The following is a 27,462-nucleotide window of genomic DNA, read 5'->3' as shown; positions in this document are numbered from 1 at the left end:
GCTTTTGCTCATTTCCGAACATCATTCGACAGGTGCTGCAGTGTAGCTACACCGCATAAACGGCACGAAATAACCAAACACACTGAGTCAAGTTGGAAAGGACGCGCACTCGCCCCGGTGACATTCAGTTCGATGGGAGGTTAAGACAGATTCAGAAATATGTGCGAGGTAGTAAGAGTCTTTTTCGCCTTGACGTTTTTGACTCATGAGAGCAACTGAGAAATAGTTTTTCGACACCGACAACAGGCACAAAGGCCAGGCACAGCACAGGTCTCTTTCGCAAGGCGCACATGGCAGTTCAAATGTTTCTTAAAATCGTGACGGCAGCATACGTTATCCTTATAAAAGCAACAACTGCCATGCACATTCACAGAGGGAGCCCGTTTCTAGATCGTAGTTGAGCAGGATCTCACAGAAAATGTGAAGCGAACACAGTTCGCCCCCCCCCGTCCCCCCATGCGAAGGCGTCGTCTGACCGTCGGTTTCTCGATCCTCCTACCCAGGTACACCTCTTTTGGAAAAAAATTGTATTAACGGCGAGTGAAGAGTCGGAAGACGACAATCATCCGACGAAAATTTTCCTACCGTTGGACCGTCCTCATACAGAGTCCAATAGCGCCCGGAGCCGAATGCAACGGAACTCTGTTCATACTACGGGGCGCACACAGAAGACAGAAGAGTCGAAGTCAAATTCTTTCTACAGTTCCCTGAATTGTCACATGAGAGGAGGCTGCCGAAGTTGGATTCCCCCCTCCAAAACAGGATTTGTACAAGAAACTTCCTACCGACAGGGGCTCTATTGAGCAGTTTGCCGGCAGCCACGTTCCTCGAGTTGCTTCAGAGCGCAAACAGCCGTTTGCACTTGAAACACTGGTGTCTGGTTTTGTAGTTATCGGCCCCGCAGCTCCAGCACTGCCAAAAGAGGTGGGGGTGCGTCTTGCTGTTTGTTTTCTCGCGGGTTCCGTGTCGCTCCGTTTTTTTCACTTGAACGAGAGACCCGTGGAGCAGCGACGCTGCCGCGCCGGCCTTTATAGCATCTTGGAGGGAGTCAGTGGCGCCCTCCCCGCGGTGTGTGTTCGAGACAGGAAGCGCCTCCTCTTCTCCTACAAATGCGTACCCGCCTACATCTAACCCGAACGCTCTGTGGTAGGTTTTCAGTTCGTAGGCCGACGCAGCGAGCGCGGAAGCGTCTTCTTTTCCCTGACTCTGCGAAAAAGTACTGCCTCTCTCCTGCGACCTCCTTCCTCTGTCTCCACGCCAAATGTCTCTCTCTCTCAGGTTGCGTTTCTCAAGGACTGCATCGCCCACTGAGAAGCCGCTGTCGCTGAAGCCGCTGGAGTGCGTCCGCCTCGCGCTGTGATCAGTGCTACCTCGCTGAGGAAACCGTTCAAAATGTGACACTCCCTTCGAACCGATGGAATCTTCGAGGGGAACTGGCGAACTATTCCTCAGACTTGCCGCAGCTACCTTGGCGACGAGGGAAGTATTTCGTACCTGTCGGGGGAGCTCTGTCTCGTCAGCTGCTCCGAAGCGCGTCGGGCCTACTGTCGGTCTGCTGTAAGTGAAACTGACAATTTCGTTTTCGCTCGAAGACCGTCGCCTTCGACGGCGATCTTGTTCGTTTGCGGCGTACGCACCGTTCGCGGCTTTGCGCATATCTCCATTCGACGATGTGGGAAATCGGGACGACTCAAGAGAGAGTGGAGGTCTGTGTTTTCGAGAGAGCGAATCAGGCGAAGAGGAGGCCTGCTCCACTCTGGACTTGTTCCTGACAGGGGAACGAGACAGAGAACGGGGAGAGCGCGAAGTGGATGACTCCGAAGACGAAGAAGAGCGCCTCCGGTGGCGCCGCTTGGTCTTTTTGCGTTTCTCCTCGTGACGGCGCCTCTTGTCTTTGCGGTCCCTCTTCTTCGACTTCATTTCCGCAAGACTCCTGCGTACAGCCTGTCAGTTGCAGCCTCACGCGAGACGCAAAACAGCAGAGGAGGGAGGGAGGAAGACACAAACAGCAACCTTCTTGACTCTAAAACTCCTCTCCCCGCGGCGGCACGGCGCTTTCAACACCCTCGGCGCGGCGAGTGCAGCAAACACTTTGGCGAACGGACGAAGGAAAAATCGCACGATCAAGTGTCCTCCAGGAATTTCACAAGCGGAAGCCGGTGAGCGGTGACGAGGCAGCGCTCCACGTCCGAACAAAAGAAAACGCAGATCTTCACATTTGTGAACAAGTGAAGAGATCCCTGAAAACGAGGTCAAGGCGTTGTCTGCTGGCGCGTATCTGAAAAAGACTGCCGGATGTGTCCCGGAAGAAGCGGGGACACAAGCAACCGCTGTCGGTGTTCATGTGGACGAAATTCAAACCAGGGGAATTTCGAACCAGGCGTAGCCAAAGGTATTTTTAAGCCTTCGGAGCACTTCCATGCTGCTCGTGTCACCGTGCTGACTGGAGTTCCGCGACGTCGAGGTGAGACCTCGTTTTCTGTGCGCAACTGTCTGCCGAAACGGGATCGAAACACGCCGACCCTTCTGCTTTGTTTTCCGCCGCCAGACACAGGCTCGCTTCTCGAACGGGAGCAAATATTCAAAAGCGCATGAATGTGCCAACTTCAGGTATATAGATGCGCGAAGATCTAAGACAGTTTAACGTTGGCAATGGAACTGCCCACTCACGAAGTCACTAACCACGGAAATCTGCCGGATTTTCTGCCACTCTAACAAAAAAAATGCACACGCTTCGGAGGAGACTTGGTCGCTCTGGCAGAACCGCCGCGCTTTCGCTCACCAGACCATTCCCTGGAGGCCCTCAGCTGCCGTTTGTTTCTGCGGTTTTTGGGCGAAGCCAGCTACCCGTTCACACATGGGAAACGATGAAGCTATTGGAGTGTTTAGACACTCGGAAAGACTCTTTGTTTCGCGTCTCGCTGGCGCTCGCGAGTCCTTCTGTGTAACACATGTGTGGCTTCGGACCTGGCTACGCTTGTGGCTGTTATTCCAAACCCTAAAGGGAAGAGAACGAAGGATACAGCCTTGCTTCGCCAGGATTCGAGGAAACACTGACCCATCTTCACGTATTGTGTGCTGACCTCCTTTTGTCGTGGCTAGGGTGGATCCGCGGGCTGAGATTGCCACACGTGTAGCGGACGAAACGCAAATCGCGTTGTCGAGAGCCCAGGCAGCTGGTTCCCGTTGGCTTTCGAAACGGACGCACACGCAGAGGCTTTATAGCAGAACGCAGGAACGGAGCAATTTCTCGTGGAGACTCAAACCGTTCCGATGAACTGTCGAGGAGCGCGTCCCCGACTTTTGTTGCAGCCGTCACAGCAGCTGTGGTGTCGCATCCTTTTTTGGCGGCTCTCGAGCTCGACGCTGCTTCAGGAAGACACTCGCTGAGAAAAAAAGCATGCGCTGCGCCAGGGCGTCTCGCGGTATAGAGAGAAGAAGCGGGGTCGTGGGGCGGAAAAGGCGCGTGCGAATGGCATGTGAGCATGTGCAACCGTCGCCAGGCGCCAGGCCACACGGGATTGGAGAGTGCGGGGGGCGACAAAGGGTTCCCAGCGAGACCAAAATTTCTCGGTCGAGATCCCCGGCCCTTCGCGTCTTTCGCTATTTTTCCTGAGTTTTCGTGAGGGTCGTGACTCTCGGCGTCCTTCGCGCATCTGCAAATCGCCAGCTGCGTTCCGTGACAGTTGTGGAGAGCGCCTTTCGCGCCGTCGCGGGTGTCTCAACTTTCGCCAGTCAACTCTGCAGCTCGTCCCCGAACCCTCTTGGTTTGTTCACCTTTGGCGCGGCCCTTCTTCTCTTTCGCGGCACGGCTTCGCTCTTTCTTCTTGTCCGTTCGGAGGACTTTTCACACTCGTCAAAATGGCGTCGATGGCGGCGGGAGCCTCCCTCGCGTATCGAGCGAGCTACTGCTCGGGCGCGAAAGCCCGGTCCATTTCCTCGTTCACCTCTCTGGGGCGTGCCTGTGTAGAAACCCAGATGACCCCGGCTGCAGCCGCGTCTCTCCGCCCGTCTCGTTTCCTGTTTTCTTCTCTGGCTCAAAATGCAAAATCCTCCTCCCCCTTCTCCGCCGGCAAGCTCCGCTCCGGCATGAACACCACCTATGAGCGCACTGCCGTTCTCTCGTCTTTCTCCCGGTACCTCAGGTAGGATCACTGCGAATTTTTTCTACGGGAGAGCCACCGAAGGGGAGTCGAAACGCAGAAAACAAGTGACTCGCATCTCACTTGCAGCGCGTCCCCACAAAACGACGCTCTGGTCTCGCCCGCCCCGCAACATCGCGAGCAAACTGCCCTTCTTTCCCTTCTGCCGCGGTGGTGCCGACGACGACTCAACTCCGGACTGGAAACCCGCAGAGCAAAGTCTCGATATAGAGTGTGTGCATCCGGGAGAAAGCTCTGAGCTGCCGCCTGTGCTGCATGCAACGCAACTCTTTTTCCGTGCATTCTCTTCCTGGCGCTCCTCCCTTGTGGCTTTCCAGTTCACACCTGGTAGAAGCAAGTGTATCTTCTCGGTCAGTGTGTGGACGTTTCCTCGCTCTTCAACACGGGCGTCGCATGCACACTTTCGAATACGTTTGGCTGCTCCAGACTTTGCACCTTCTGCTCCCGTGTTGGTTTCTCAAGCAGCCGCCCATTCTTCCTCTCTGTGCAAAGTGGACATCTTTGTTACCTTCTTCTTGCAAAGGCTGCGGCGTCTCCATGTCGCCTACACTGTGCTTTTCGCTCGTTGCCGCAGTCGTTTGCGGGATCTCGAGCGTCCGCCGGGGTGTCTGCCGTCTGTGAAAGGTGCAGTGTTGCGGGTGTCAGGCTCAGCGTGTGTCTTTCTGAGGGTTCTTGTGCAGGATGCAGAAGCTTTCTTGTCTCACCTTTTTCTGATGCGTCAGGTAGTCTCCAGCACGATTTCCCTCCCCCCTCCCCCGTCGCGATTGCATGCCTCCTTCCTCTTTCGCGAAACCGTTCCTTCGAGCCGTCTTGCCTGTCTAGCACGCACTCATGTACAGACCCTCTTCCGTTCTCCACGTTTGCTCCCCGTGCGCTTCCCTGTCCGTTTCTCTTGCCCCGCTCCAGGTGTACAGACTCTTCCTCTCTCTGGTGCCCATTTTCGCGCCGCATGCACTTCCTTTTCGTATTTCTGCAGCACGTCGGCTCCACGCATGAACGGCAAGGCTCGCGGCGACGTCGTAGGCATCGATTTGGGGACGACGAACTCGTGCGTCGCGGTCATGGAGGGGTCTCAGCCGAAGGTGATTGAGAACTCAGAAGGCATGCGGACGACGCCTTCGATCGTCGCCTTCACATCCGACGGACAGAGACTGGTCGGCATTGTTGCGAAGCGCCAGGCCGTGACCAATCCGGAGAACACAGTGTTTGCGACCAAGCGTCTGATTGGCCGGCGCTACGACGAAGACGCGATCAAGAAGGAGAAGGAAATCCTCCCGTACAAGATCGTGCGCGCAAGCAACGGAGACGCCTGGGTCGAGGCGCAGGGCAAATCGTACTCGCCGAGTCAAATCAGCGCCTTCATCTTGACCAAAATGAAGGAAACTGCGGAGGCTTACATCGGCCGTCCAGTCAAACAGGCTGTCATCACTGTCCCCGCCTACTTCAACGACTCTCAGAGACAAGCTACGAAGGACGCCGGAAAAATTGGTAAGTCCTCGAAGGCGAAGAAGAAGGAAGGACTTTTTCTGCTGTGTAGACACGTTCCACGCGAACTGCAGATGCAGAGGACTGGGGAAGAAACGTTGGAGGAAACCGGGTGTGAAGAAAAAAAACGCTTTTGCGCTGCATGCACTTCTTTCAATCAACAGTGTAATGTGTGGAGCACTTCGTCTGTGAGTCGCGAGCCATGCATGACTAGACGGAGGCCTCGATTGACGTGGACAGAGGCTGTTGGTGAGACGGGGAGAAGGCGCTTTTCAACTGCACCGCGACTGACGGCGAGTTTCGCTCTTTAAATCGAGCCCGTGAGGGTCAACAAGATCTTTATCACTAACGTCTCTCTGTGTTTTGTTTATTTCACCTTTGTCCGCGTTTTCACTTTCGATTTTTTCATTTTTGCTTTTTTTTCGATTCCCGCCACTTTTTCCGGGTTTCCAGCTGGCCTGGAGGTTCTCCGAATCATCAACGAGCCGACGGCGGCGGCCCTGGCGTTTGGAATGGACAAGGATGACGGCAAGACGATTGCGGTGTACGACCTGGGCGGCGGCACCTTCGACATTTCGATTTTGGAGATTCTCGGGGGTGTATTTGAGGTGAAGGCGACGAACGGGAACACATCGCTGGGTGGCGAGGACTTCGACCAGAAGATTCTGCAGCACTTGATCGACGAGTTCAAGAAGGCGCAGGGGATCGACCTGACGAAGGACAAGCTCGCGCTGCAGCGTCTCCGCGAGGCAGCCGAGACGGCGAAGATCGAGCTGTCGAGCAAAGTCCAGACGGAGGTGAATCTCCCCTTCATCACTGCGGACCAGACGGGACCGAAGCACCTTCAGGTGAAGCTGACTCGCGCGAAACTCGAGGAACTCGTGGGTGGCCTTCTCCAGCAGTCCGTGGAGCCTTGCGAGAAGTGTATCAAGGACGCGGGCGTCTCGAAGAGCGACTTGTCGGACGTCATTCTCGTTGGAGGCATGACGCGCATGCCCAAGGTTACTGAGCTGGTCAAGCAGATCTTCGGAAAAGAGCCGAGCAAGGGTGTGAACCCCGACGAAGCGGTGGCGATGGGAGCGGCCATCCAGGCGGGCGTTCTCAAGGGGGAGATCAAGGACCTGCTTCTCCTCGACGTCTGTCCCCTGTCCCTTGGAATCGAGACGCTCGGTGGCGTCTTCACGCGCCTCATCAACCGAAACACGACCATCCCGACCAAGAAGAGCCAGGTCTTCTCCACCGCTGCCGACAATCAAACGCAGGTGAGACTCGCGCGCGGTGGCGACGGGGGGGGGGAGGGGAGACACAGAGGGCAGAAAAAACGTCACGAAAGCGCGTTTTCTCGGCGGTTTTCCTGCCCTCCGTAGCGCGTGGGAAGCCGTCGTGTCTCGCGGGTTGTCAAGACGAGGAGGAAGTAAGTGTTTCCGCCTGGACGCAGTAACGGTCGGAACCTCAGACGGTCGAGTTGTGTATGCGACTCGAGGACCTGTGCCGCGGGAGCTCGGAAGCAAACGCCGATTTGATTGGGGAGTGAAGCACATCCATGACCGGTTGTGTCTCTGTCGTCCTTGCCCGCCATCAGGTCGGCATCAAGGTGTACCAAGGCGAGCGCGAAATAGCTGCGGCGAACAAGATGCTGGGCCAGTTCGACCTGGTTGGCATTCCTCCGGCTCCGAGAGGCGTTCCGCAGATCGAAGTTACTTTCGACGTAGATGCGAACGGTATCATGAACATCAGCGCCGTCGACAAGAGCACTGGCAAGCGACAGGAAATCACGATTCAGTCGAGCGGCGGCTTGTCCGACTCACAAATTGAGCAGATGGTCAAGGACGCCGAGATGTACAAGGAGCAAGACGAGAAGAAGAAGGACGCTGTGCAGGCGAAGAATGAGGCAGAAACGCTAATCTACTCTGTTGAAAAGCAAATGGCGGACCTAAAGGTAACAAGGCAAACCCGCGGGAGGGAGGGACAAGTGCGTTCAGCGGATCTGGCCACACAGACACGTTGGCAAAGTCGTCTATGGCCCTGCGGACGACTTAGTCTTCTTCGTAGGGTGTACCTCTTTTTCAGGTTCGTGTTCCGGTAGCTGGGTTTCTCCTTTTCGCCATTATGTGAAACTGACTGACTCGAAGTGCGTTCTGCGAAAGGAGAGAAGTCCGAGACGCCTCGACAGGAAAAACAGGGTGACACTGGGGTGGACAGTGCGCCCGTTCAGGCGCATGTAGCACGTATGGACTTTTGTGGGTACAGAAGGCGAACATGCGTTGGAAGAACGGTTATGTGTCTCTTCTTCGTCACGATGTGCGTATTTATTTAAGTATTCGATATTTGTGTCACCAAGTGGGCAACCATCACCTCGTCTGTGTAGGAAGGAGGTTGAGAGCCAGAGGCAGAGAGCGTTCATCGTTTGTCTTCTGTGTGAGCCACTTATTTCCGGTGGTCTTTTTCTGCATTGTTCTTTCTTCAGGACAAGATGACTGACGCCGACAGAACGGATCTGCAAGAGAAAATCACTCAACTGCGGTCGACTCTCGGCCAGGAGGACCCCGAGCCGATCCGTGAGGCTCTCAAGACCCTGCAGGAAGCTTCTTGGAAGATTTCTCAGCAAGCGTACAACCAGGTAAGGTTGCGTTTATTTAGTCACTTGAACGTATTCTACAACGCGTGGGGAATACCCCGATACAGATTGGTTTTCTGTGTTCTCCACATTTCCTTTCTGCTTTTTTCTCCTGTCTGTCTTGCTGTCTGTCTTCACGAATGTGTCTATGGCGTTTTGCGGACCGGATGTCGCTACTACTCGTGAATTCCACTCGGTTATCGGACTGACTTGTGAGTTTGGGATGAACGATGCCCGAGGGTCTGGTGTGTGTGTTGAGCGCCAGTATGCGGGGCCTTGTTCAACGCGTGTCACCGTGGACCGGCGTGGAGAACGAAATAAGGGGTGTGCTTGTCACTTTTAGTCGCCTCCCCTTTGCAAAAGCGGGCGTTTCTTCGGCGTTTCCCTGGCGAAAGTGTCCCTCCTCTCGACTTCACTTCGTGAGTGCTAGCGAAAAACGGCGAGGTGGTGGATTTTTGTACCATGCATTTGCTTCGGTGCTTTCCATGCAGGCCGGATCGACGGACTCGAGTGCCGGTAGCGAGGGCACCGGTAGCGAGAGCGGCGACAAGAAGAGCTCGTAAAGAAGCGCGCTTTTGAAGTTCCGTCAGTTTGCTCCGTTTACACGGGAAGGGTCTCTTTTTTTCTTGGAAAGGGCGCGCAGCGGCAACATGTGTGTCTGTGGAGGTGCAGCGAAGTACCAAGGCGTCCATTCGGGACAGATGCTGGCGGCCTACGCGCACCACAGACGACTTAGCCAGTTTGATGCGCCTCAAAAAGACAATGATTTTGCCGCAGTTCTTCCACACTCTGTTTGCCACTGTCCGGTAAATCCCCGGTGTCTGCGGGTCAAGCAGAGCGGTTTTGCTTCCGTGCGCGTCGTCGCGAACATCAAAGACTGACACCAAGGGCGCCTCGCGGCGTCCCGCGTATTCTCTCGATGTATGTTCTGTGTCTAGCTGCATCCGCTGTGGGTTACCGTACCTTTTGTCGGACGCGGAAATCCGGATTTTCTATCGCAAGCGCGCCTCACCGCCGGCGATGCCGCGTTCCAGCCTCTCCCGTGTGGGGGGGGGGGGCAGGTATCCTCTGAAGCGGCGAAGGCTCTCGGTGCGAGGCGAGGCAGTCGACTGCGTGGCCAGGCCACTTCGCTTCCGCTGCACTTGCGTGCGCGAGCCCACTGTCCCGTCCGTGTCTTCTTCGTGCGGCACCTTTGGGTTGGAAGCTGGCGCGGAGAGTTTTGTGTTCTGGTTTCTCGAGGAAGCAAAGGCCAGGTGAGGGTGCCAGCATCTCAAGGAAGAAAGCCACCGCGGGAAACTGCTGGGCCTTCGTTCACTCGGAGGATGATTCAGACGGAGGGAAATCGTCCGGCTACGGACAAGCAGGCGAAGAAAGATGGACAGCAGGGGTGGAGGCCGGGTCGCCTGGAAGACTTAGCTGCAAAGAACCCCGCGAAGAAACAAGAACTTCGCTAAGTGCTGTAGTGGCGTAAACAGAGTCGACGGACCCGAGGACGCTTGCGCGTTTCTGGAGGAAATCTGTAGATGTGCGTTTGTGTCAGGTAGTGTAGATTCTTAGTGTTTTTCGTCGAGAGCGGTGCATAGGCTTTGCACAGTGAATGCTGTAAATCTTGCCGTACTCCGGACCTTTTCTGTTTTCCGTGGAGCGCTTTTTCGTTTCTGCCTCTCTACCAGAAACTCAACTGCGATTCTTCGATTCTTTCTCGCAAGGCCGGTTCGACCGTCAGCCGCGACACACAACGCACCGATCTGGAGGTTGCGCTGCTCGTCGGTTGCAGCATCTCACTAGGCGTATCATCGCATAATCTGGCCACAAAACATAAAGGGTCTATCGGAAATTGATGTTAACATTCGCGTGCGATTCTAGTAGTCAGCTGATCAGGACTGAAGCCTGTTGAGTCATTCCAAAGGTTTGTTCCGCGACTCCCTCGCCAGCAGCTACCTTGTTTCGACTGCGTTTTTGTTTTAGCACGTGTATCAGCCTTGCGTAAGGGAGTTACCCAGAAACAGCTGGATCGTGTTGGCCCAGGTGTTGTCGGGATAATGTAGGCGTACTTTTTTTTAAGCCGGCTGTGCGTCAGTGGACACGCGTCAGGGTGTTGCACAACTGCACACTTCAGACCTATGTTTTACAGCTCTTTCGATCGAACACAATGGGAAATTTTGCAGGGCTCCACTGTTAGCACCAACGCAGCCACTGACTCCACGTTCAACCGGGCGATGTGTAGCAACTTTTTGCCTACTCATGCGCTCAACGATCGCTCTCGCAGTAGACGTGCCATTGTGCGTTTCGGCATGGCGTACTCACAGAGCGCGTCTAACGCAAGGTATTGATAAGATTTACCCCGAGGTCTTTTGGTCTGGGTACGATGGGATCTGTCTGTCAAGCGAGAATAATGGACGAAATCTAGTAGCATTTCTCTGCGAGCTTGGCAACGCCTATTGAGGATTAGCGGGCACTATGCGGTGCATCGCCATCGCCTTCCTCATGCAGATTTTCCCTTGTGACCGCAGCTAGTTCGAGGTGGAAGGGTTTCAGTTACACAGGATTGGACGTGCTGGTAATAACCTAGGTACATATTCGCTAGAGCGGACAAATGTCTACTTGCATGTGTGTCGTATAACAAAGACACCACGAACGGGCACCCGCCTTCGGCAGCAAGCGATGATTGTCAGGTGCACTGGACCGCTTTCATTTCTTCGGGCATCTCGTTGAATCTGAAGCAGTATTGGCAACTGTCAAGAGCCATCACTGCGTGGAACAGAGCCAGTCGAGGGGCCGGTTGGCCATAACTGGCGGATTCAACACTGCCTGCGCGTAGGGAAACTGCCCTTTCTTCCCCAAGAAGACATTCCTGTCTGCTGCAGAGACATTCCGTCACTCGCTGAAGAGAAAACTGTCACCAGGCTATGCACTAGAGACGCGGAACGCAGCTTCGGAACGTGTTCGTGCCGCGAATACCACCGGTGATACCAGTAAGTCTGCTTGGCGGCGTCTTGCGTCCTGGTATGTGACTCCCCACTTTGGCACGCTCTTCTCAGTCAACGACGAGTGCGTTCTAACCACATGTCGCGGGCTCAAGCTCATTTGGTAGCCGTGCAGTGACTTTCGCGGAGGCTCTTGATCTGGCAGCAATAGTCATTGTCCTGAGATTGCAACTCTTTGGTTGCTTTCTCTTCTAGTTCGGGGTGAAGAGCAGGAGAGGTTGACTGACCGCGAAGGCGCACCCGCACGCGGTTGGCTCTTCAGCTGCGCGAAGACGTCCTGGCGCATTCCTGGGATTGCAAGCGTTTGAAACTGGAATTTGTCACGAAGTGGACTCGTCTCTATGTTTCTCGAGAGCTTCGTTCTGCTACGCCTGACGGCGTTTCAATGAGCTGCGAACGACGCTTGACCGTGGAGTCTGCGTTTGTACATTGCCGTGGTAGGGGGCAGAACACTCGGCTCTGCGGAGTTTGCGGGACCTCTCGACTCACTCTCAAAAATGTGAGTCATGCTTTGCTTTCCTTCTTGTACCACGCATTCCGCTTTATTGTGACTTGCCGTTTAGCTAGGAACGGAGGGGAGCCTCACCGTTTTTTCGGTTGCCCCTGTGCCTGCTGTGTGTTCGCCGTTGCCACACGAGGCCTTTTCGCATGCGGCACCGTTTTGCAATGAGACTGCTGCATGGTTGAGGAGAGAGCCGCGGCGAGAATGAACCAAGAAAGGAACTTGTGACAGGGGAGGTTTGCCGGCGTTTGCCGCTGTGTCTCGGATTTTTTTCTCATCCCTGTAGCACCCTCCTGTTTTACCTCTGGAAGCGTACGAGAAACCCCCGGCCGGCGTCGCAACCGGATGTCCGGGCGGCGCCACACAAATCCGCGGTTGTCGGTTCCGTTTAAGCAGGCTTCCCTCTAAGTGAATTCTTTTGCCGTACATTTTCACAGGGCCGCTGTGCCTGTGTTTGTGTTTCTTGGGTGTGCCAGACGTGTTGTTGGCGCTTGCCACAGAAAATTAGGATTTTATCGAAGGTGTTGAACTCAACGTTAAGTTGCCATCAGGCTGTCCGGTGTCGACCATTGGTCCCTTTTGTCGAGTGTTTGTGTCGCTCCTCGTTTTCGACTGACCCCGAAAAACTGTCTGACGCATTTCAAAAGCATGACCACGTACACCGTGAACCTAAGCTTCGGGTGCGACGCTAGCTGATGTCGCACAGCTCTTTCCCTGTCAGTTTTGTGCTTTGACATTTCCTCTCTGGGTTCGTTTCACCATCTGCGCCATGAAGACGCTATCGCCTCGTTTTCGAGCCTCTCTCCAGCCTGTGCATTCTCTGTTCTCCGGGTTTCCGTTGTCCGTTGCGGAGTTCCCCTTTGTAGACGCGAGCACGCATTTTAAATCGCGCCTTTGTCGCTGAAAATCACAGCTTTAGATTTTCTGGAAGAGAGCCATGGGGCTCCCTGCCTTTGTCCGTCCACTGTAGCCTCGCCCACGCGCACTCGAACCTTCCCCGAGGGCACCGCCGCGTGGATTTCCTTGCTTTCTTCCAGTTTTCCTCTCCGGTCAGCTCATCGCGCCTTCTTCCGAAGTTGTTTGGTGGCGTTCGCTCCAGAGCGACGCGGAAAATTCCATACGTCGGCGCTGTGTCGGTTCCGTCCAACTGTTCTGCCTGCTCCGGAACCTTCGCCGCTGTGCCTGGCGACGATGGAGGCTACACAAGGCTGCGGGGTTGTGGCGCAGGCTGCAACGCCTCGCAGACATCAAAAGAGTTTTCCTTTGCGGTGTTTGGTCCTCGCTCTGACTTTATTCCCAATACTTGCACCGCTTATTTGCTCTGAGTGGATCACTTCTTCCGTTCATCTCATCTCCAACTTCCTTGCGCGCCCTCCGGTGCACTTTGCGTCGGCCATCTCCGCGGGCCGAGACCCTGAGGAAACAGGTGAGATGCGAAGCCGCGAACGGTCGAGCGTCGGGTGTATGTACATGGGGGCGCTGCACCAGCCGTTTGAATAGTCTTGCGTTCTTTGGGTCGCGTGAGTTGACGAGTGTCAAGCTACAGCTCCGGCTGCTCAGCTCAGCTTCCGATCGGTGGACTGGCATATTCTCGCAGCTCTACGTACTGCAACTAGAATTGCGGTTTAACGCGTCGAATCTGCCAGTTCCGTGAATCACAAAAACGCGTGGTAAACAGGTTTAGCATCGAGCTGCTTCTGTCCCTCGTCCGTGGGCGACGGACTTCTGGAGTGGAACTGAATTTGCGAACCGCACCGTTTTCTCCGACCTCCGTTTCCGAGTTTGGACTGACACGGAGAAGTCATGTCGCGTAAACCGTAGACCCTAATGAGCATTCTAGGCCTTCCACATGCTTTGGTTCGCCCCTCTGTCCGACTTACTCGAATCGGTTTCGCCTTGGGCCAGGATCTCGTTGATTAAATATCCCCGTGCAAGTAGTTGGATTCAGCTTTACGGCAACACGGATCTCAGATTCCTTCGGTTCTCGTCTCCGAGTCCACGTCTCTGAGTTATATTTATCCACGTCTCTTAGCGTCTCGCTCCACCGAAACGCCTCGAACCGCCTCGGGAGCCCCTGCGAAGAAAGCCATCGGGGTCTGCGTCTTTTCTCTGTCTGTTCAGGCGATGCGGCTGCGTCTCCAGCTTCTGAGGATCGGTTGAAGCGTTTCTTGAATCGTTTCCCGCTGTCTGCGTCAACAAAGCAGACTTCACCCGAAAGCGCTCCCGCGCCTCCGTCGAGGACGCCTTCTCCCTGCCAAGAGCGCGGCAACGGGTCCCCACAGAGCGCCTGCAGTCAGGAGGCGAGGGAGACGAAGTTCCTCGCAGGTCTCTGGATAGACAGCGACAGTCCTCTCCGTCGACAGATGTGTGAGTCGCTGAACGCTGACGCGAAACTCGCGAAACAATTTGTTCTCCTCGCTCTCTTGATGGTCCGGTTCTCGGACGACGCGGACGCCCACAAAGGAAGGGTCTTCGATCCACAAGCAAGCGTCCAGCTCGCCTACATCACCGAGCTCCTCCATCGCCTTCTTGTCGACGCGCATGCAGAGCCGTCAAGGCGCTCCGGTTTCCTCTGGCAAAACGCGGAGCCTTGCCAAATAAACGCCATCGCCGGGAAGGAAGTAAGGTCAACGTCAACGCCGGGCTTGAGTTCTTCCTTAAGGTCACTTTGCTACCGTTTAAAAGTCGAGGTGCGAGGAGGTGAAGTGGGCGGAACTGAGACGCGAGGAAAGACTCGTGACTCCCGTGTGGCGAGCTAGGGAAGAAGCGGACTTTCCTCTCTGTCTCTCTCTCTGTGCGTGTCTCAGCGGCTGAGAGTGCATGCAAACCTCCCAGAAGTGCGTAGCGCTCTCCCCCTTTGTCGTCACTTTGAAACATTTCTTGTGGAGACACTGAATGGATCTGTCCAGGACTTGCGAAGCCCTTCTGTGTCTGGGTGCCTCCTTCTTTCGCGTTTCTCTCTCTGGCTGAGGTCTGACTGAGTCGTTCGCCCAGGTGTGAAAACGCTGACGCCTCGACTTTTTTTCCGACTTTTTTTTTTCCGACTTTTTTTTTCCGACTTTTTTTTTCCAGATCACGCTGGTGGCGGTGCGTCTCTTCACGGCGATCCAGAAGACCCGAGTTCTCCACGCCGAGGCAGAGGACCTCTCGACACATGCACCCGATTCTGGAAATAAAGACGCTTCGCTGCCCGCATTCCTGCAGTACTGGACGAAGCGGTACACGCCTGCAAAGAAGAAGGCGAATGAAGAGAAGAAGAAGACGGGGAAGGTCGAAGAAGGAGAGTGGCGAGGAAGTGCAAAATCGTTCAAGAGCGAAGGCCTTTGGCCCACACTGCGGGCGACGACGCCCCGAGCCGAGAGAGGGCGAGATGGCGAGGCGAGATGGAGTGGAGATTCGAGTGCAGAAAAGTTCCGTGTCGGCGAAGACGACTTCGCGTACCACCATTTTCTCGTGCGTCTGATGGAGGAGGAGCCGTTGGACTCGGCCATGTGGGTAACGCAGGACATTTTGAAATTCGCACAGAAGACGCGCATGCAACTGCGTCCCGGAGAAACGCTCCCTGAGCTCATCAACCACGCGACGTCGCTCTGGTCGTCCTACCTTGTTGCGCGCCGCCTCCAGGCCGGTGAGCGGGGAGAGAAGAAAGGGGATTACCGAGTGTCAAACTGTCGGAAAGCGAGAAACGTTTTCCCCGAGGTTCCGTGCATCTGTTCTCCTTCTGTTTGAATGCACTCTGGCGTCTTGGTGCTCTGTTTTGAACGGAGTCTGCAGCCTCGGAGCTCCACGCGCTGTGTGCATTTGCCTTAGCTCTTCTCTCTCCCGGTCTTCTCCTTTCTCCTTCTCGTGTCTCTTCCCTGGCTCGTCGACTTCTGTCTTCTCCTTCCCGTCTTCTGTTTCCTTCGCCTTCCCACTGGCCGCAGGGGGGTGCTTTCGTGCGTCTGTGTGTCGTTTTTCCAGGCGATACACTGGAGACGACGTTGGAGGACTGGAGGGTCGGCCCGGCGATGGCGCCGACCACGACGGGGGCGTTCCAAGACGCAGGTTTAGCGGTGTCGGACGCGTTGCGGGAGCCGATCATGGACGAGCCTGTCTGCGGACATATTTTCCTTTTGCTGGATGGCTTTCGGTCTTCGCCGCTGGCCACACTCTTCACCGAAGGGTCGACGACCGCGGCGCAGCTCGAACGCTTCCGTCAGTACCTCCTGAGTGTTCTGATGGGTGAGATTGAGAAGGCCGTGGACCAGCTTGCAGAAGATCTGCGGCTGGTGCGAGGCGCGTCGGGTCGCCGCTCGGCGAAGGGCGGGAAGAAGGCCGCAATCGAGGGCGCACCCGAGGGAGCTGCTGCCGGCAACGAAGGCGAGGCCGAAGCGTTTTTTCGAACGCCTGAAGCTCGGCTGCGTGTGACGCGGAAGCAGCTTCCAATCACGCGTCTCGCAGGCTACGTGGTGAAGTTAGGATCCGGCGTTTTCGTGTCTGGAGTTGTCGGGGAAGGGAACTCGTACGAGGCGAACCAGCGACTGCTGCAGGCGATGACCAGCGACAGCATGCTTGTCGAAATCCAGTTCTTCAACGAAGGCACCCGGTCGCTGAAGAACGTGGCGAACCCGCTTGTCTCTCTGCCCGAACAACCTCTCGTTCCTTCCGAACGCGGGTCGCACACAGAGACTAGAAACTTGAGAAACGGAGTCGAAGACGAACGCGACGAGGCTGCAAACATCTTGCGGGATACCGACGCTCTCCTCTCCGAGCCGGACTGGACGACTGGCGACCCGGAGGCCGTCATCCCCGTCGGCACCGTGATGAAGGCTCTGAAGCGGCACATCAACGCGGCGAGAGGGGCACTTCCCATTTGGTTGTTCAGACGGTCCTTCGTGATCTACAGCACCATCGAACCTGGAGACGTCGTCGACCCGCTTGCCGACTCGACTTCCGCACCCTTCGCCTCCGACCACGACATCCACTTCTTCGTCTACGTCCCGATCTCAAACTACTCGGCGAACGTCGGAGAAAAGCTCAGGAAGTCTTTCCTCCTCATGGCGCAGTCCGCCGCCCTAGGAGCGACTCATGGCCTCAGCGGCGTCGGCCCCGCCGTGGACGACTCACGCATCAAGGAACTGGGGACAGCGAAACTCACCGACGACGGACAAGCGCTCAAACTTAAAACATTTGGAATCGGACTCGACGACAACCAACGCACAAATGTGCAAAAGGTTCGCAACGAGAAACTCCGGAGGAAGCAGCCGGGGAGCAGGGAGCGTTCAGGGCTAAAAACGGTTATACATGCATAAGGTCACCTTCAAAAACACACATTCTCCAATTTATATATATACATATATATATATATATATATATGAATATATATGAATATGTCTATATACAATGTGCATGTATATATATATATATACATAGATTTGTACGGATGTGGCTATTTGAAAATGGATGCCTGCATGTAGATGCCTACTTCTGCTTTGGGGAGAAAATACGTAGGGTCGCGAGCACACAGGGCGCTCGAGACAGCGAGAGACGCTCTGTGAGTTTTCCTTGGCAAGAAGAAGACGCGCTTTCTCGCGAATGGACTTCTCTGACGCTTCGGCCTTTGCTGCTGTTGTTTGTGCGGACTGAAGCATTCAGGCGTTGTGTGTCTGGGGGCTTTCTGTTCTCTTCAGTTCATCCAGAAAGACATGGTTCTCATCCACTACAAGATCAAGGGCCTCGCGACGCTGCGCTCTTCACTGGCTCCAGGGGAGGAATGGCGCCTCGTGCGGGCGGAGAAGATTTTCGGCCGCATTTTAAAACACTGCAGAAATCTGCTAGAAGTCCCGTATGCAGTCGTTGTGAAGAAACAGCCTCAAGTGGTAAGAAGGCGTCATTTTAAAGGAGTTTTACCTTTTTCAGGATTTCACCTCGATTTGAAGATCGCTAAACGTATATAGGACAGGAAACGTTTCACTGAAGTTTTTTCAGTCGTATGCAAGCAATGCTTGCTAGCAATCGAAATCGAGTTCGATCCAAACCGAAGACACTCTGCTGAGACTCTGCCAGACGTGACAAGCCACCCAGACAATCTGAAGATCCAACCCGATTTTGCTTGTTAGCATGCATGCAACACTCGCCAGCTTTTCAAGTCACTCAGTCCTTTTTTGTGTGCAAGCTGGACAGAGGTGACGATGCTCACTCCCCCTCTCGCTCCATCCACGTCCCAGCCAGGACGTTGGCGTTTCAAGTAACATGCGCGTGAGGTCCTCGACTCTGACGACATGGAGTACACACCGCATCACTTCTGTACTTTCTGAGGGAACAAGAGGAAACCTTCTCTGGGAACAGGAGGAAGGATTCCCCCCCGAAAATCGAGGAAGAGATTTCCATGGAATACGTGAAAGGATTCTCGGCCGCCGGTTTCTTGAATGTCTGGGGTTGACCACGCATGCAAGTCCCAGCGTAACGGCACCTGTCTTCCTTTGACAGGTCCGACTTTGTCACTCTCTGTGCGTCGTTTCCACTGCCTCTTTCCAGATGCGGCTGTGTCTCCCGCGGTCGCAGTCGCGTCCGGTTCTGCACCTGCGCCTCCATATTCTCTTATCTGCTTTCCCTGTGTCTCTGTGCCTCCAGGAGACGCGGCAGACGAAGAAGGTCCCCGAGGTTGAGGGGGGCTTGCCAGCCTGGGTTCTGGCGGTCGCCGTGGTCTGCACGGCGCTGCCTCTGTTGATTTTCATGTGTTGTCTGCAGTTTCACAAGCGTCTGCCTTTTCCCTGGTGGGTCACCTGCATTTGTTCGTCGAGGCCACCCTGGGAGGCGGCTCGCGAGGACCAAGACGTCCAGAGCGTCAGCCGCAGCCGGTGTGCGACGCAGAACGACTTGTGTGGGCTCTACGACCTTCCTTCGATCTCCGACCGCGACTCAGGAACCGACGTTGGAGCAGGAGGCCTGCAGCAGACCTCGGGTGCCGGGACTTCGCGTCAACCAAAGTGGTCGCCGAAAGACAGCGTGGGGTCGCGTCTGACGAGCCGGAGCGGGGTGAACTCTCCGCCGGTGCATGCCGGTCCGTCGGCCTGGAGCTACGGCGGATCGCCTCTCGGGGGCGGCTCTGCATCGAGCAGAAACCTCTGCATGAGTGTGACGCGAGGCGGGTGGCACGACGCGACTGCCAGGTGGATAGGCCCTCAGCAGGGTGAACGATGCTCATGCACTCCGCGGGCGTCTGGGCCGCGCCAGCGATCGACTCCCCGCGACGGCGACGCCGGAGACACCGAGACGTCGGACCGAATGCGACGCAGGCAAAGTCGAGACGAACTGCGGTGTGCGGAGAGCAGGGGAGACACCAAGTACGCAGGTGCCGGCAGAAGCAAGGACTCAGACAGCAGAGATCAGCGCAGCTACGCGGACGGAAGAGACGGCAGGAGCAGCGAGGCTGACAAGACGACAGAGAGAGGGAGGTCTGGGGACGACAGCGCCCATGCAGAGACTGTCAAACGAACTTTCCGTGTTTCGCTTGACAGAGACAACGTCGACCAGACGCGACCAATCGCGAAAGGCGCTGGGCAAGAGACGCTCGCTCACGCCGGCGAACTGGCTGGGGCAAAGGCACCTGACTCCGGCACTGGGAGCAGAGCGAGTAGTAGCGATCTGACCTCCCCTGTGAGAGGAGTTTCTCGGGAGCACATGCAGGGGGTGTAGAAGTCCGAAGACACCGGCAGTTGCTGCAGGTGCCTGTGGACTCTGCAGTCTTTCGAGAGTCCTTGTTTTTGTGGTGTGTCAAAGAGCGCACGACTATGTAGACGAGCAAAGGACGCAAGAAGGCAGGCGGGCGAAAGGGGATTTCCGCGGTGAGGGCGCAAGGGCAGGAATGCAAGAAGATAGTCCACGAAGTGCAGGCGCGAGTTGGGAACTGTTTTGGACGCGGCACTCGACTGCAGCGCGCGACGGAGAAGCGAGACACGGTTTTGAGTGACGGACCAGAACACAGGAAAATGTCCGTGGAGGACGGGGAAGGCGAATTCCGGAAGAGGCGCGCTTCGGACGCCTGACAGGTTTTACCGGGAATCGCCACCTACGCATCCTGAACAGGAGACGGCTGAGTGCCTTTTTCGCGACGCGAATTCTCACTGTTTGCTGCGTACATGCTCTGTTGATGGTGTGGAGACTTGTGTCATAGTTTTGTCTCAATGCCAGTACATCCGTGACTGTTCTGCACGGGAAACACAATGCAGCCTCACAACTGTTCTTTGCGCCAAAGATGCCGGGACCGGCGTTCGCCGGGATCAACTGTCGCGGTACAGCGTAGAGCAAACCAGCAGAGAATTCGAGTGGACGGAAGGTGAAAAGAAATGCCTTGTTGTAGTCGTAGACTGGAGACGCGATTGACAGAGGTATCCGACAGTTTTCTCACTGTGCTCCTGAGGGTGTAGGCCCCAGACACACACCTTGGCTCGTATCGCTGCGCGAAAAAGATCGACTTTTATAACGTTCGTCGAGGAAGGGGAGGCGCCGAGCGTGTGGAGTGGTGCGAACCCATTTCGTCTGTCAAACTGTCGGCGAACGGTAGATCACACAGGTCTATTGTGCTCTACCCTGACAGTGCGCGTGTGTACAGCGTGCCATTGTTGAAAAAACGCTTGACTTTTGTTGTCCAAGGCAAATCTCGTTGTCTTGTTGCGGCCTCGCTCGCGTTCGAGAGCTTTCCAGGATAAACGAAATGGCCGTTGTAAGGCCTGTTGACACACGCGGAATGTACTAGGAGGCGATCTCGTTTTACGGAAACAGGCAACTCCTGCTTCACAATCTTTGCTGGCCACCACTGAAGTTCATGCTTTAGAAACCGACGGCCATGAAAGGTGCCATAGAACTTGGAGCTAGTGACCCGATCAAAGAACAGAAGATTCAGGTCTTGTGCTGCTTTCACAAAGAACAACGGGTTGGCGTTCAGCCGTGAACACGCTCGACACAAAACCCCCGAACTGAACGAGAGATGGCACCTCCGGTTTCTCTCTCTGCTCGAGTTCGAGAGTGGCAAAGGGTATGACACACCAAATATATAAGACGGAGTTTCTGCAGCTGACAAAGTTTCCCGCAGGGACGTGCCAGCGAAATGGGCAGATCTGAGGATTCCCGGAATACCCATTTTCGCATCACGTCCAGTAAATGAGTCAGTAACCTCAGGAGCTGGACCCCTCAGGCGGCTGCATCAACCCGTTCGTTTGTGTCCCCGTGGAAAATGGATGTGCGAGATACCGAACACGGCTGAAAGAGTCAACACAGCCCTGTCAGCTGTATGCAAGCTTCTTTCCATATGCACAAATACAGACGCCTGGAAGTTGGAAACTATTCCGTAGGCGTCTTCACTGAGACGGGTTGCCGCAGCCGTATCTTTCACCTCCCGTGCTGCTAGAAGCAGCGCATTTTTTAACAATGTCAATGAAGAGCCAATCCAGCTGGCGGCCACCGCTGGCTTTTGTAGAGAGGAAAGACGTGAAGTGGGATTCACGTTCGAGTGACCCTCTACACCTGTGTCTGCTGATCACTAAATCGCCACCGTTGTTTCTTTTGAGCCTGCCTCATAATTTCATACAGAGTTAGATATAGGGCCTTCATGCAGAAGGTTAGCAAATGAGCAAACACAACTATTTGTCTCCCCGTACTGATCTAGCCACTACAAACACCCAGGTGCACCTTAACTCACCCACTTTCATCTGCAGCAGCAGCAGAGAACAAACGCATCACCTAAAGCAGCGAAGTCTACCACACTTGCTGGACTTTTCCCAGTTGGTTGCATTTTCTTGATGGTGTTTCTCCTCTGCATTCCCTGGCGCTTTCACCATCGCAGACGAGGAGTGACTGCGTTCGTCAGATCGCGAGTCGAGTAACAAGCACCACACTAAGATACAGGAGAACCGCAACCGTACACCTTCCACTTCCGGCTGGGCAGCTGACCAAGTAGGAAGCACTCCTGCCTTCTCCCAATGTGGAATAGTGGAACTTTGCCCTCATCAGAATCTGCAGGTACTGGCAATCGCTACAGACAGAACTTGTTTCGCAAAGGTGACAACACTGAAACGCCTCTCGCTGGTGCATAGGTGACGTCATCCGTCGACTGTGTTTACTACAGCAACCAGAACCGAATATCGAGTTCTTTTTCTGGAGCTGTTTGACGCTCCGTACAGTTTTAGGTGCCTTTCCAAGCTTGCGTGTCCACACAGGCACACAAATAGAATCGAACAAACTGATACGGTCTTGTACGTACGAGCCTGAACGTGACAGCGCCGTACCTTCACAGGCACGGCGGGTGAGTAGTGGCGTCAGGGGGGAACTTGAGTGGGAATTCGTTCTTTGAAGAGCAGACTGAGTGACTCTTTTGGCCACACTGTCTCTTTTGCAACCTGAGTGGGCGACTCAACGCGCCAGGAGGTGGACAGAAGCCGCAAAGAACGTCAATCGACGCAGGCACGTGGATTAGACACATGCATCGCGAGCCGGAAAGCGCTTTTCTCTAGTCAACTGCATGTGCCCGTTTCGCATTGTTTCGCAGGAGTGCGTCTCGATAGAAACCCACAGCTTCTTTTAATCTGCAGGAAAGAGGGAAAAGGACGTTTCTGTGGATCGACAAGCGAGAGGAACTTTCCCGCTGGTGGGGAACGCATCTGCACTCGGCGTTTCTCCAGCTTTTATCCGATTTCTCAACCCCCATATACGGAGGGAACGGGGTTTCTCGCGGGTGCCGTATCGAACTGTCCTTGCGCCCTTTCGCGAAGCTACCACGCGTGTCTGTTTTTGTTTTGTGCCGTTTTCTGTCTGCATTTGCCGGCGTTTCTCGAAATTTCTGACAGCCGCTTTCGCGATCACCAAAGAGCGGACCGTATTCGCGCTCAACTGCGCGTCCGCGTCGTTGACTGGTCTTCTTCAGCACGACCCGAAGTCTGTTTCTTTTCCTCGACGGCCGCGGGAATTGCCGCGAGCACTGGACCTCTCACATTCGTGCAACTGCGTCGAAAAGCCGAGGCGGAAGGCCGTTCGCCTCGTTTCGACCTGCCGAGGATCTAGGAACGTTCCCGCTCTTTTTCGCGCTCCTAAAAATGGCTTCCACGTCCGTTCTCAGCTCGCTGGCCGCGGCAGGCCTCGACAAACTGGACAAGCTGGAGCCTTCCGACCAGAGTGTGAAGAAGGAGTACGAACAGTTCAAGAAGGACCTCACGCGCCAGGCAGTGATTTCCCTCAAGGACCGCATTCCGAGAAAAATTCTCCACTTCAACAATCTCACGGTATGCGCGCGAGAGAGGGATCTCAGAGGGCGAGTTCTGACGCCGAGAAGGGAAGATTTCGAAAACGAAAAATCACGAGACCATGCGTCGTTCTTTTCGTCACGACCGCCTTCCAAGTCGATGTTTGCGTCCTCATGATCCGCGATCGAGCACTGGATCTTTCCAATGAACTTCAACAGCCAGGACGTTCGCGTCGACACCAGAGGGAGTGGAGGACCAGCGTTTCGGCCGGGGACTGTTTCATCATCTTTTCCAGTGGATCTCTTCGGTGTTTTTCGTTCATGGACACACCGCGTAGACTCGGGATTTCCTCCTGTCTACGCATGGCTGAATCAGGCACTTCTCACATCTCGCGTTCGAAACGCAAAACCTTTTGTGGAGCTCCTTGCGTCGACGTCTGCGTCGCCTTGCGGGCCGCTCCCCGCTGTGTCACGCGATATTTCTTTCGTGTGTTTCAGTGCCCATCCTGGGAGAGTTTCAGGTCGTCGTTCTGCGTCGTCTCACGCGTTTTTGCGCCATCGCTGCTTGCTCCAAAGAAAGCGCGTTTGTGCATTTTGCGTCTGCCCATCTCTCTGTGAACCGTTGCCGGAAATTGGATACGAGGTGTGGGTCGAAGCTTCGCCCCCCTCGTACCTTGCGCGCCGCCGCTGCTGCAGTGTATGGACACTGAGGCGCGCTCTGGAATCGGCTGCTTCCCCGTTTTTTTGACCTGGTGTGCCTTTCTCTGCAGAACGTCAACGCAGATCCGGGCTCCTTGTTTCCGTCAGCGGATATGGCCCAAATGTCGAAGGGGGAGGGAAAACATGCGGAAAGTGGAGACTGCGACACAAGTGTAACGACATCCGGTAGCCTCCCTCCGGGGAAACGGATAAAGGTGCGTCGCTTTCCACGCGGGCTGAATGCGAGTCTTGTTTCTCCCACAACGGAGTGAAGAAAAGAGCTGTCGGCTGGAAGGTGACGTAGACGCCACATGCCGTTTCTCGTTTGCTTGTCTCAATCGCTCCCGACGTTTTTGTGGGGACGAATCAGAGGGAGACGCGCCGCATCGCTGATCAGGAGATTCGGTGTCCAGACGCGTTAGAACGTATCCTTCCTGGAACGTACACGTGGAAACATATCTGTAGAGTGTAACGTTCTGTTTTTTTTCCTTCACTCTCCTCCGATACAGCTGGATGATGGCCGCATGTGCTACACCCACGTCATGCCTCGCCACGGACAGATCTGTGAACAGTTGGAACAACTGAAAAGAGACGCTGCGGAGCTCGTGGAGACAGTAAGGCGACGCCGTTTGCACGAGGCGAAAAGCGAGATAAAGCGGACAGCAAATTCAAACGAGTATCAACTCAGATGCACATGTGGACATAATCGTTGTACGGTGTGTCTTTCCTAAACTCGTGAGTTCAAGTTAAGGAGTTTTGCGTTCACAGCTAGAGGTCCAACCACCAGCTCTCTGCGAAGCCTGGAGGCTTCAGCACCTTTATATGTAGGTTCTTTGTTTAACGCGTTTTTCTTGATTTCCTTCAACTCGGGGGATGTAGCGGATGTGTGCACTGAGGACTGCCGTGCTGAAACCATCAGCTCGCGAGAGACAGCGTCTGTGTCGATGTAGCCTCTTCCACGTACACTGGAATTCCTAAGTACACCTGTTTCTGAAGATATCGGCATTCGCTGCACTCGGCGTGACAACTGAACAATATCGGAAGCTGGAAAGCGACAGGGACGACAGCGTGGGTAGCTGGAGATGTTACTGTTTCGACGTCACCGCTTCCTTTGAGGGATTCGGGGTGTATCGGTTCCCTCAGTTCTCGCCTTGGGCTTGGTCTTGGTGCCGTACAGCATGAGTCCTGAAATGCGCATGCACACATGCATATACGTACGCGTGGTGGACCTCGTATTTCGTCGTAGCCGCAGCGTTTCAGCCGTGCTCCCGTGTGGTCTTTGCGGTGTACATACACCAGCTGGGTCAGGTAAAGCTGTGGATCCAACTGAACGTCCCCCGGATCGAGGACGGCAACAACTTTGGAGTGGGCATCCAAGAAGAAGCCATCCAAGAGCTCGCGAGAGTCGAGGACTGGGCCTTCAATCTCTACGACGCAATTTTCAAGTACTACATGGCGAGGTACGTTCGACGGGGAACAGGACACTCTAAAAACTGAGGTTTGAAGCGACCCAGTGGTGAAACAAAACCGCTTTCCGCGTAGATAGGAAGCGCAAGTGCAGCGCGGGAGGACGGCACGTTTTCGAGTGTATACACAAAAGTGGAATCTCTCAGGCGACGGCGAGTCTGCATGCGGGAAAGTGTCTGTTTCCGGTCAGAAGGAAAGACTCACACGCAACAAAGCTTGCACATGGCTATGTGCACATATGACGCGCTAGAAGTCCGCCCGTGGCTTTCTTTTGGAGGCGTTTCATGAACTGTGCGTTTGTCGAGTGTACACACATCACTATGTTTGGCACTTTGTGTTACCGCTGTTTCGAAATCTGCACAGCGAAACAAGCGAAGGGAGAGGCATACGCCTCTCCTGAAGTCGCTGCGAATTTAGAGTACTGCGCGTGGTTGCTTGTGGGAGGAAGGCGCAAGAGTTCAGTATGAATAAGCTCCGCAGTTCCCAGTCTTGTTGCGTTTGTGTCTTTCTCTTCATGCAGAGCGAAGTTGTCCACCAAGGTTTTGAAATACCCCAATGTCGGAGATTACTGGGAAGTAAGCGTCTGGAAGAGCCATGTATCTGCTTCCGTTGTTTCAGTTCTATGCAAAGTAGAAGTGCGCGACGAAGTAGGAGAAGATCCGTTTTGTGTTTGCATGCAGTCGGAGGCGGGGGGCCACAGCTGGGGAAGACGACCTCGGGGTCGTCGATGTCAGAAGACTTCTTTGTGGCTACCTTCACGACGTGCAGCGATGGTTTTGCTGTCTGTGTAGATCCGAGAAACAGGGCAGGTCACACGGAGTGATTCAGAAATGACGTGGTTTTAGGTGTTGAAAGTATGCAAGGATTGGCTTGTCTCCGGTTTGAGAGACACCCGAGCTTTCTGCTTCACCACGTTTCAGAAGAAAACAGTCGTCCTTCGTACCGACAGTGCTGCGAGGTACATATTTGAGTTGTGTGCCCACGTTCGCCGTTGAAAGGTAGCGACCGATGGTAGCAGTGCATGCGATATGCCTGCGTTTCCCAGGCAATTCGAGAGCTGGATGAGAAGGAACTGCTTCACATAAAATTCACAAAAGTCGATATGCGGAACAACTACTCGATGCTCTACGACCTCCTGTGCAAGGTGAGAAGCTCCGCATGTTAATTCATTCCTAATGTATGCGGGCGCGTGCAGCGTTTCTGCGCCCGTGCGTGCACTTTTGAAAGTAGCTATATTACGATTGTGTCTGCCGATGGTCGGAGTTTTGTGGGTCGCAGCGGGATAGGGCAGTGAGCTGCTCCTGCAGGGTCTTCGAGAAGACTTGGTCATTTGACTAGTGGTGTTTGTCTGGTGTTTCTTGGTGTGCAGAACTGGGAGAAAGTTGTAAAGCCGAAGAACGAAGACACGCGCAGTCGAATGACTTTCTAAACGTGATTTCGCCAGAGCAGTGGGCAGGCTGCATAGACCTGTCACTGCTTCCGTGTCGGGCTGCTGGATTTCGAGGTCGGTCCATGTTTCGTCTTCGTGGGGAGATTCATGCTTTGGCACTTCGGCTACGTACTCTGCTCGCAAGTGTTTCACCGCATGCCGTGTCTCTCGCGGTAAAAGCAGTGGAGTGCGGTTGTAGGGCGTGTGAGTTGAAAGATTTTCAAAAAGCAAGGCAGTTCAAGCAATTCATTGGTGAAGTCTCTTGGCAGCTTTGCGGTGTCTGTACACCCCGTCGCTGCATGGCACTTGCTCGAAACAGGGTCGTCAGCTGGTCTTCCAACCGCAGGTGCATGGGGGCATGTGGGCAGTGTCTGCCGTCGCACAGCGAAACTCTTGACTCAGACTTCAGATTTCAATGAAAAACGGTTATTGTGTGCTTTCAACGAGTGGTAGTGAGCGGATAAAGGGCATCAACGCAGTGGTCCGTTTCGACACAATAACGTCATTGGGAAAGCGACTTGACATTCGTTCTGTGTAGCGGACTATCTTCACTGTGTGAGCGTGAGTGAGCACACATTTTGGCGAGTGCCGCCCAGGCGAAAATTCCCGTCTGGTCTGTTTGTGCTAAAGCGACGAGCACCAGCGTCAATTTCGCAAGCCACCACCGAAGAGCCGGTGACAACACTTGCACTCACCTCGTGAAAATTCGTCTGCCGACTAACACATTTCCAGATAAAAGCCGTCGCACTGGCAAAATTGGACTTGCATACTTAGTGTTTCTTGTATCTTGTTAGGCATTGAGGTTCCTAGGCGAGAATATCTTTCCAATTGCTACAGAGGCACTGTCAGGTCGCCTTCCTGGTCCTGCCTACCAGCAGAAATATACGCCTGATTGCGG

General features: G+C 54.7%; 4 protein-coding genes across 4 annotated transcripts; 3 read left to right on the top strand and 1 right to left on the bottom strand.

Annotated features, from left to right (window-relative positions):
* Positions 1-234: 234 nt before the first annotated feature.
* TGME49_251790 (hypothetical protein) lies at positions 235-3,293 on the bottom strand. Its single transcript, XM_018780957.1, has 2 exons — positions 1,495-3,293; positions 235-1,374 (listed from the first exon to the last, which is right to left on the bottom strand). The coding sequence occupies exons 1-2, from the start codon at positions 1,918-1,920 to the stop codon at positions 838-840; spliced, it is 963 nt and encodes a 320-aa protein (XP_018635093.1). The 5' UTR covers positions 1,921-3,293; the 3' UTR covers positions 235-837.
* A 223-nt stretch (positions 3,294-3,516) lies between these two features.
* TGME49_251780 (heat shock protein) lies at positions 3,517-10,079 on the top strand. Its single transcript, XM_002367376.2, has 6 exons — positions 3,517-4,145; positions 5,140-5,651; positions 6,102-6,910; positions 7,231-7,587; positions 8,116-8,268; positions 8,757-10,079. The coding sequence occupies exons 1-6, from the start codon at positions 3,862-3,864 to the stop codon at positions 8,826-8,828; spliced, it is 2,187 nt and encodes a 728-aa protein (XP_002367417.1). The 5' UTR covers positions 3,517-3,861; the 3' UTR covers positions 8,829-10,079.
* A 1,522-nt stretch (positions 10,080-11,601) lies between these two features.
* TGME49_251770 (hypothetical protein) lies at positions 11,602-20,520 on the top strand. Its single transcript, XM_018780956.1, has 6 exons — positions 11,602-13,180; positions 13,876-14,375; positions 14,827-15,382; positions 15,715-16,967; positions 17,424-17,612; positions 18,367-20,520. The coding sequence occupies exons 1-6, from the start codon at positions 12,946-12,948 to the stop codon at positions 19,429-19,431; spliced, it is 3,798 nt and encodes a 1,265-aa protein (XP_018635092.1). The 5' UTR covers positions 11,602-12,945; the 3' UTR covers positions 19,432-20,520.
* A 1,781-nt stretch (positions 20,521-22,301) lies between these two features.
* TGME49_251760 (subunit of proteaseome activator complex, putative) lies at positions 22,302-27,308 on the top strand. Its single transcript, XM_002367374.2, has 7 exons — positions 22,302-23,009; positions 23,740-23,883; positions 24,178-24,282; positions 24,968-25,128; positions 25,656-25,710; positions 26,181-26,279; positions 26,505-27,308. The coding sequence occupies exons 1-7, from the start codon at positions 22,824-22,826 to the stop codon at positions 26,562-26,564; spliced, it is 810 nt and encodes a 269-aa protein (XP_002367415.1). The 5' UTR covers positions 22,302-22,823; the 3' UTR covers positions 26,565-27,308.
* The last annotated feature ends 154 nt before the right edge of the window (positions 27,309-27,462 follow it).

This window comes from Toxoplasma gondii, chromosome XII, assembly GCF_000006565.2.
Source record: "Toxoplasma gondii ME49 chromosome XII, whole genome shotgun sequence".
NCBI classification, from domain to species: domain Eukaryota; phylum Apicomplexa; class Conoidasida; order Eucoccidiorida; family Sarcocystidae; genus Toxoplasma; species Toxoplasma gondii.
Note: the sequence above shows the minus strand (reverse complement) of the source record. Positions and strands in the feature narration are given on the sequence as shown.

Excerpts from the sequence above, each read along its gene's own strand:
- TGME49_251780 (XM_002367376.2), top strand. The coding sequence starts at position 3,862 with ATGGCGTCGATGGCGGCGGGAGCCTCCCTCGCGTATCGAGCGAGCTAC. Across the intron at positions 5,652-6,101 it reads GAAGGACGCCGGAAAAATTG|CTGGCCTGGAGGTTCTCCGA; the intron begins GTAAGTCCTCGA and ends CCGGGTTTCCAG. Across the intron at positions 8,269-8,756 it reads CTCAGCAAGCGTACAACCAG|GCCGGATCGACGGACTCGAG; the intron begins GTAAGGTTGCGT and ends CTTTCCATGCAG.
- TGME49_251790 (XM_018780957.1), bottom strand. The coding sequence starts at position 1,920 with ATGAAGTCGAAGAAGAGGGACCGCAAAGACAAGAGGCGCCGTCACGAG. Across the intron at positions 1,375-1,494 it reads AGACAGAGCTCCCCCGACAG|CGAGGTAGCACTGATCACAG; the intron begins GTACGAAATACT and ends CGGTTTCCTCAG.
- TGME49_251770 (XM_018780956.1), top strand. The coding sequence starts at position 12,946 with ATGGAGGCTACACAAGGCTGCGGGGTTGTGGCGCAGGCTGCAACGCCT. Across the intron at positions 13,181-13,875 it reads CCGAGACCCTGAGGAAACAG|GCGATGCGGCTGCGTCTCCA; the intron begins GTGAGATGCGAA and ends CTGTCTGTTCAG. Across the intron at positions 16,968-17,423 it reads AACGCACAAATGTGCAAAAG|TTCATCCAGAAAGACATGGT; the intron begins GTTCGCAACGAG and ends TGTTCTCTTCAG.
- TGME49_251760 (XM_002367374.2), top strand. The coding sequence starts at position 22,824 with ATGGCTTCCACGTCCGTTCTCAGCTCGCTGGCCGCGGCAGGCCTCGAC. Across the intron at positions 24,283-24,967 it reads CTGCGGAGCTCGTGGAGACA|CTGGGTCAGGTAAAGCTGTG; the intron begins GTAAGGCGACGC and ends TACATACACCAG. Across the intron at positions 26,280-26,504 it reads TCTACGACCTCCTGTGCAAG|AACTGGGAGAAAGTTGTAAA; the intron begins GTGAGAAGCTCC and ends CTTGGTGTGCAG.